We start from the raw sequence: 8304 nt of genomic DNA, 5'->3' as shown, positions 1-8304 counted from the left end.
GCCCCAAACCCCAAAACAACAGAGGCGTGGTGAGCCTTCGCCTGGGACAACACAAACATCCGGGGCGGTATAAAAGCCACCAGCTCCAGCACCTCATACACTCACACTCACACACACACTCTCACACTCACACGCACACCCTCCTCCAGCCCCACCGCCCCCGCCATGGCCGCGTCCACCCTGTCCGTCTGCTCCAACGATCTGAGCTACGGCAGCCGCGTCTGCCTGCCCGGCTCCTGGGACTCCTGCCCCGACTCCTCCTGGCAGGTGGACGACTGCCCAGAGAGCTGCTGCGAGCCCCCTTTTTGTGCCCCACCCTGCTGCACCCCCAGCTGTTGCCAGTCCAGCGGCTGCACCCCGGCCTCCTGCCTGACCCTCATCTGCACCCCCGTGAGCTGCGGGTCCAGCCCCTGCCAATCAGCCTGCACCAGCTCCTGCCGGCCCTCCTGCTGCAGCTCCTCCCCCTGCCAGGAGGCCTGCGGCGCGTCCGTCTGCTGCAAGCCCGTCTGCTGCACCCCTGCCTGCTGCAAGCCGCTCTGCTGCACCCCTGTCTGCTGCAAGCCCGTCTGCTGCACCCCTGTCTGCTGCAAGCCCATCTGCTGCACCCCTGCCTGCTGCAAGCCCGTCTGCTGCACCCCTGCCTGCTGCAAACCCGTCTGCTGCACCCCTGCCTGCTACAAGCCTCTCTGCTGCACCCCTGTCTGCTGCAAGCCCGTCTGCTGCACCCCTGCCTGCTACAAGCCTCTCTGCTGCACCCCTGTCTGCTGCAAGCCCGTCTGCTGCACCCCTGTCTGCTGCGAGGCCTCCCCCTGCTCAGCCCCCTCCTGCTGCCAGCCCAGCCCCTGCTCCTCGTCCTGCTGCAGACCCTCCTCCTGTGTGTCCCTGCTCTGCCGGCCCGTGGGCCCCCACCAGGCCTGCTGCGTGCCCACCTCGGCCCAGAAGTCCTGCTGCTGAACCAGCTTGAACCTCTGCGTCTGGTGCTGCCACCTTTGTTCCTGGGCACAAATGTCCTCTCTCAGGAGCCCTGACACCCCTCTGTGGGCACCAGGACCACCCCTCGGCCCCTTGGTGGACACACAGCTGCTGCCTACTGGGGATTCGAACATGCTGCCACCCCTTTCTGCCAAGAGATGGCCCACAAGTCCCTCAACAGAGGTGGACTGCGGCACCCCAAGAACCCTCTTCTGTAGGATCGGTTGCTTGTGTTCCACATGACAAAGGACAATTGCTATAATCAATAAAATGTTTGTGTCATGACCTAGAGACCGGGGTTTGTTTTCTCCTCCTCGGAGCCCAGAGACCACTGCAGACTGGAGCTCTGCCTGGTGGAAGCAAACAATAAAGACATATTCTCAAATTCCAAGTTCAAAGCACCTGAGAGATGTCTGAATGTGGATCCTCACACTCCACGTCCCTTTCCAGCCCCGCAGCCCCACCCTCCCCACAGTGAAGAGCCCTCCAAGCCTGGGCCCGGGGAGTGAGAGTGGTTGCACAAAGCTTAGAGCTCCAGCCCACACCTGGGCCCCTGCCCGTGCAGGTTAAAGGTGAGCTGGGGAGCAGCACAACCCTAACTGGTGGGAACTGGAGGGTCCAGTACCTAGCACCGTGCTGACTCCCTTGGAGAGAGGTGTCCACACAGAGGAATGCCTGCATGCTGGGCTGGGCACAAGGGCTGATGATCTGAAGCACCAGCAAATCCCTATAGGACCCAAGAGGGGTGCAGGGGTCAGTTCAGACATCATTCATTCTACTCAAGATCTCAAGGCCTGATTGAGGAGACAGGGAGCAAAAAGATGCCTTGTTGACAAATCCTCAGGACTGTGGAAGAGGATGAGCCTGCAGTCTCAGTGGACCTCTAGCACTAGAGGGTCAAGTGGCCACCAGTCAGACCAGCCAGGTCAGCATCAGGCTCCCTACTGATCCCTTGTGCCAGGAACAGACGGAAGAGGCCCACAGGAGCAGAATAGCAGAGGTCTGGCAGGTGGAGGGAGGAATAGAAGGTATCTCCTCACAGAGGCTGGCTTCACCCCTACCCCGAGTTAGCTCTACTCAGGGAAGAGGAGACCGAGTAAAAACCCTAAGGGGGCCTTTAGAGAGAAAGGGGCTGGGTAGTAAACCCGCCTTGACTCTTAAATCCCTCAGTTGGCCTGAATTTATCCAAAATCTGTGCCCATTACTTGTTCTTTCAAATTTAAAAAAAACACGGCCATCTGCATAGATACTGAGACCTCAGTGGATTCTTCACGGCACAGAGTTAAAGACCTGGAGGAAGGTTCCACCTCATCCGTAACCCAAAAGAGTGAAGTGCAGGGATGTTGACTCACGTGGAAACCAGCAAACCACAGTTTGGCAAATAGTGCATGGGAAGGACTGCAGGATGCACCCCTGCTCTGGCCCCGTGGCACGAGAACATCCAGGACCTTCTCACGGCTCCTGCGGGAAAGTCGTTCACAGCTGCAGAAGACACGGCCGGTCATCCTGTGGCCAGGCTGCTTCTGGTCAGCGTGGCTAACGGTCAGCTAGACTGCTCACAGACGGGGCATCTACACAGTCAGCCAGATTTCTCACAGATGGGCCATCTACATGGTCAGCGGGAGTGCTCAGAGATGGGGTGTCTATACGATCAGGCACACTGCTCACAGTCGGGTGTCTACACAGTCAGCCAGGCTGCTCACAGTCGGGTGTCTACACAGTCAGCTGGACTGCTCCAGGCTGGGGCGTCTACGCAGTCAACCAGACTGCTCACAGTCGGGTGTCTACGCAGTCAGCCAGCTGCTCACAGACAGGGTGTCTACACAGTCAGCCGGACTGCTCACAGTCAGGTATCTACACAGTCAGCCAGGCTGCTCACAGACAAGGCGTCTACGCAGTCAGCCGGCCACCATTGCCCAGCGGTGCAGATGGTGAAGTCAGAGGTGACAGGGTCTTTACTTGGGAAGCTTCTTTAACGCGGGCTCATAGTTTGGCGACAAGGCTAAATTGTCGATGTTGGTGAGCCCTTCTGTGGGATCCCCAGACCCGCACGCCCCGTCACCCAACGTGCCTGAGGCTGGGATGGTCCCCGCCCTCAGAGGCATCACTGGGGAGACGGGGCAGGCCCCCCGCTGTCCGGTGGTTGGAGCCGTGGCCGCGGGGGCGCCTGGAGGGAGGGTGTCTGCAAGGCCAGGGCGTGACGCGCAGGCGCTGGACACCCCTGGTGGTGAGACCGGCGGCCGGCGGTGGCCTGTGCGTGGGACCAAGGGTGGGGAGGAGCCGCGCACGGGAGGTGCTCTGGGAGTCCCTGCTGAATCCCCATCCTTATAACCCCGACCTCACGATCATGGATGTTTCCAGATGCGTGGATACGTGGTCCTGCCGCAGGAAGGACCCCCTTGATGGCGCTCCTCTTAGACTCCTGGTTCTCACGCAGCTCCCCCCGCGCCCTGGTGGGCCTCGGCTCCCTTGTGCTGATGACCGTCCCTCTCTGCGTGCCTCCCGCCCGTCTCCGGGGCGGCCCCAGCGCCCTTGCTCTTGGGTGGCCCGTGGTCACACCACAGGGGCTAAGCCCACGCTGTCGGGCAGGTCTGGTTTCCGGGCCAGTTTCCCGGCCCGGAACAGTGCAGGCTCCCCGCGGGAGCACCCAGGAGGGCGGCCGTCCGGGGCTGTGCGACCGAGGCTGGGTCCGTGCCGTGGCCCGGACACAGACGGCACCCCCGGTGGCTGCGGCAGCTCCAGCAGACTCTGCCGGCCCGGAGGCCAGAGTCTGGAGCGGCCTCAGGGGCTAAAACCAAGGTGTGGCCGGGCCGGGTCCTCCCCCAGCGCCCGCGCAACCTGCTCGCTGTCCCGCCCAGCCGCTAGCGGACCACCTGCCCCGTGGGGCATCTACAAGGTCAGTTGGACTGCTCATAGACGGGGCGTCTACACGGTCAGCGGCTACCGTTGCCCGGGAGAGAGCCAGTCGGAGGGGACGGTGCTCCAAGCCCACAGCACGGTGCCCCGCTTCCCACGGCCTCGTCTTCCGCGGCAGCCCTTCCTCTCCCTCCTCCCCAAGCCCTGGGATGACGCGAGCCCACCCGGCCAATCCAGGACGGCTCCCATTGCAAGACCCTCAGTCCACCCCGTCTGGGACGCCGCCTCGCCTGTAGGGCTGTATCCACCAGTTGTGGGGATGAGGACGTGGACATCTCCAGGGCCACGAAGTTACCCACAAAGCCCTGTCCCCCCGAATGGGAGGAGGAGGAGGTATACTCTTCTAGGGAGCGTACACTTTTAATTTTTAGACCAGGTTGGCTCCGCATATTAATTGCTGAGCAGGAGACCTTTTTACCTAAAAGGGGTCAGATCAGAAAGTTAGGGATTCGCCCTCAGTCCCACCCAGCAGAGTAAGAAATAACCTCACTGGTTCAAGGGACAAAGTGGGACAAAGGAAGCCCTGGGGGCCCGTCAGGCTGAGCTAGGAGCGCCCACTCGCCCAAGAGGCCACCTTTGAGTGCTCAGTGCCCTGTGCACGGCCATCTGGTAACCTGTGGCTTCTCCGCAGAGGGAGCTTTCCTGGATTTTGGGAGCTCCCCCTGGAGGAAGCAGTTTAGGGAAAGGCGCTAAGGGACACCGCACACACTCGGGTGGACTTCGAATGCATTCTGGGATTTATTAGACCTTTGTGTTGGTGGCTGCGAGCCTGGGCACTCCGCACCAGCCAGGTGGGTGCTGGGTGAATGGTCCAGGCCAGGGCCAGGGACACTGGGGGCGACTCTCCGCCTGGTTAGCTGTAAGATGGTCAGCCGGGTCCAGAAGGTCTGAAGTGGATGATGTCTGGGCCGCCTGGTAGGAGTTCGGAGAGCAGCCACTTCTGACCGCACAGAGGAGGGGTCCTAGGAGGCCATGGGCTCAGCTGCAATTAGGGGTGCCGCAGGGGACAGGCCTGCAGACCAGGGTGGGGCAGGAGGGCTGCCAGCCCCCAGAGGACTGGCAGGAGGGGGCCACATACACAATGGGCTTGTAGCTCACGGGAAGGCACACAACTGGCTTGCAGCTCACGGGCAGGCACACAGCAGGCTTGTAGCTCATGGGCACGCAGCAGGACGTCTGGCAGGAGCTGGGCACACAGCAGGTCACCTGGCAGGGACTGGGCACGTAGCAGGACGTCTGGCAGGAGCTGGGGGTACAGCAGGACGTCTGGCAGCTCACGGGCACGCAGCAGGATGTCTGGCAGGAGCTGGGGGTGCAGCTGGCCGGCTGGCAGCCCGTGGAGCAGCTGGTGAAGTACATGGCGGTGTGGGGCTGGAGTGGAGTCAGGGTGGAGGACAGGGCTGGTCTGGAGGTTCCTTCCCCAGGCAGCCTTTATACCCGGGCTGTGGCATCCTGGCAACAAGCCACACAGGTGCCTTCCTCCTGGTTGCCTGATTGTTTGCCTCCTCCTCCTCCTCCTCCTCTGTGCGTCTCTTCCTGGAGTTTCTGGGGGAAGTGACTCGGTTCAGGAAACTCTGCAACAGCTGGAGGCTCAGTGTGACCCAGCAGGCCTGTGATTTCTGGACTCAGAGCCCAGGTTGGATGGTGAAGGACCATCAGCGGGGGATAGGAGACCCCACATCAGGATGTTCAAGGTCCTCCCCCAGCTTACATACCCTGTCCTCTGTCCACATAAGCACCATCCTGCTTGCCAGACCAGGGGTCCTCCGTTTTGATTTGGAAACTCCGTGATCCAGAAGGTCTTCCCAATGGACCAGAGCCAAGCAGCTGGGCTCCTCACTGGGGACAGCCGTGGCCATGTCATCCACCATGTCATCCAGTCCCAGCTTTGTGCCCGGCACCGTGCTAAGCCTTTTACCTGGATCAGCTCATCACTGACTAGTCACCAATCCTTGCCGCCATCCAAGGGGTAGGTGATACCCCTCTTACATGGAGGCGCAGTTAGATTCCATGATGTTTGTGTGCTCGCACCACTGGGGTGAAGAAGCAGGAATTGAAGCTGCTCAGTTTCACTCTGGAGTCTGTGGTCTTTACCATTGTGCCAAATTATGTTGGGGCTTTAGGGGTTTTCTGAGATTCTTGGATCCGTTAAGTTAGAATTTATTTAAATATTATTTATTTATTTTTTTTTTTAGATTTTATTTATTTATTTGAAAGAGAGAGAGAATGAGAGACAGAGAGCATGAGAGGGAGGAGGGTCAGAGGGAGAAGCAGACTCCCTGCCAAGCAGGGAGCCTGATGCGGGACTCGATCCCGGGACTCCAGGATCATGACCTGAGCCGAAGGCAGTCGCTTAACCAACTGAGCCACCCAGGCGCCCTGGTAAGTTAGAATTTAAAAAAAAAAATCAAATTTGGGGTGTTGCCTGGATGACTCAATCAGTTGAGCATCTGACTCTTGATCTCAGCTCAGGTCTTGATCTCAGGGTCGTGAGTTCAAGCCCCACATTGGGTTCCATGCTGGACATGGAGCCTACTTGAAAAAAAATGGGGGAATTTTGTCCCTTATTTATACTTCAATATTATTCTCTTCTCCTCCTTGGGTTAAAATTGCTTATTGTTAGACTTGCTGATATTGTCCATAGACCCTCTTCATGATTCTTAATTCTGTTCTCTTTTTCAGATTGGGTAATTCCTACTGATGTGTCTTCATATTGACAGTCTTTCTTATTCTGTCGGCCCTGGACTGTGATGCCTGGACTCAAGCTGTGTGGTCTGCACTTGTCCACCTGCACCTGCGGCCCAGCGCCCACACTGCAGGATTTCCCACTGTTCCAGGAACATGCCCATTTCTGCAGCAGTGTCCTCATGCCCCCATGGCTGCTTCTGCTTGGAACACCACCCCTGTCCCATCCATGTCACCCACATGCCAGCTCAGCATCGCCTCCACACAGAGGTCCCCAAACCACTCGCCAGCACCCCTATTCCTCTCTACCTGCTGAACCTGTTTTCCTTTCTGGGACTCAGCCCGCTCTGGAATCATTTCATGCATTAACTTTCATGCTCTCGTTTATTCATTGCCCCACAAGGCTCACGAGGCTAGGATGTCTCTGTAGCCAGCACACAATATATATTTGTTGCATGAACAAATCAATTATTGTATAGATTACTAGAAGGCAGAAGTTGGTCACCTTTCTATAAGGGAAAATAGTAAATATTTCAGGCTTTGCAGGGTCATGGTTTCTCTCATAATCACTCTGCATTATAGTGCAAGCCCTAGACAATACGTAAGCAAATGAGCATAGTTGTTTCCAATAAAACTTTATTTACAAAACAAGAAGCAAGCCAGGTTTGTCCCACAGACTTCCCTGCTTCCCAGTTTACAGATCGCTAGTTTAATGCTTTCCTATACAAAATAAAAGCTCAAAATGCATCACTGCCTCAAAGTCACCAATGAAGGGCATGAGACGAAAAGGAATAAAGGACGCGGTCCTGAGTGGAGCATGATGTTATGTGCACATTACTGGCCTGGAGAAATAGCACGAACCCCACGCACAGGCAAACCAGAAGATCCTGTTTACAGAAGAAGAAATTGGCCTCTAAGCTAAATGTGTTACAGTGGAGCATAACACAGGAGAGTGCGTCCCACAGATGTTGGGGGAAACATGGTGGAAACAACTATGAGGAAGTCAACAAGTTGTGCTTCTGTGTTGCCCGGACGCCTAGAGCCCGGGTATAAAGGCTGCCCGGGGAAGGAGCCTCCAGACATCACCGCCCTCCTCCCTGACTCCACTCCAGCCCCACGCCACCATGAGCTTCACCAGCTGCTCCACGGGCTGCCAGGCGTCCTGCTGCACCCCCAGCTCCTGCCAGGCGTCCTGCTACGTGCCCGTGAGCTGCCAGCCCGCTGTGTCCATGCCCGTGAGCTGCCAGCCCGCCGTGTCCATGCCTGTGAGCTGCAAGCCCGCCGTGTATGTGGTCCCCTCCTGCCAGTCCTCTGTTTGCCTGCCCGTGAGCTACAAGCCCCTCGTGTTCATGGCCCCCTCCTGCCAGTCCTCCGGGGGCTGCCAGCCCTCCCACCCCACCCTGCTCTGCAGACCCATCTCTTGTAGCACCCCGTCCTGCTTCTGACCATGAGCCTCCCACCCAGCTGCTCCCAGGGCACAGGGGGCCACACCTGCTCCCCTCCTGGAACAAGTCTTCAGTGGCCTCCAGGTTCTGCACAGGGCAGATGAAGAACATGCCCAACGGACCCTCTGAAGCCTGTGGCAAGGATGTAGCAGGATGATCTGGAACCCTCTGTAACCCTGCGTGTCCCCTCTGGGAGGCCCTGGTTTCCAGGGTCCTCTGCCTCCAGCAGGGAACCAACCCTGTGTGAGCCAAATAAACCATGCTTTCCTGATACAGCTTGTCCTTC

At 58.2% G+C, this 8304-nt stretch overlaps 3 protein-coding genes across 3 annotated transcripts; 2 read left to right on the top strand and 1 right to left on the bottom strand.

Annotated features, from left to right (window-relative positions):
* The first annotated feature begins 165 nt into the window (after positions 1–165).
* On the top strand, positions 166–954 carry LOC123842751 (keratin-associated protein 10-8-like). Its single transcript, XM_045871973.2, has one exon. The coding sequence runs from the start codon at positions 166–168 to the stop codon at positions 952–954; it is 789 nt and encodes a 262-aa protein (XP_045727929.2).
* Positions 955–4866: 3912 nt separating this feature from the next.
* LOC135362405 (keratin-associated protein 12-1-like) lies at positions 4867–5247 on the bottom strand. The gene has a single exon (XM_064577241.1). It carries the CDS (start codon positions 5245–5247, stop codon positions 4867–4869), a length of 381 nt encoding a protein of 126 aa, XP_064433311.1.
* Positions 5248–7697: 2450 nt separating this feature from the next.
* On the top strand, positions 7698–8018 carry LOC123842966 (keratin-associated protein 12-1-like). The gene has a single exon (XM_045872115.2). The coding sequence runs from the start codon at positions 7698–7700 to the stop codon at positions 8016–8018; it is 321 nt and encodes a 106-aa protein (XP_045728071.2).
* Positions 8019–8304: the final 286 nt, after the last annotated feature.

Source organism: Mirounga angustirostris, unplaced genomic scaffold (assembly GCF_029215605.1).
Source record: "Mirounga angustirostris isolate CCGP_5_RB_7025 unplaced genomic scaffold, mMirAng1.0.hap1 SCAF_1, whole genome shotgun sequence".
Classification (NCBI taxonomy): domain Eukaryota; kingdom Metazoa; phylum Chordata; class Mammalia; order Carnivora; family Phocidae; genus Mirounga; species Mirounga angustirostris.
This window is presented reverse-complemented; position numbering and strand designations above follow the sequence as displayed.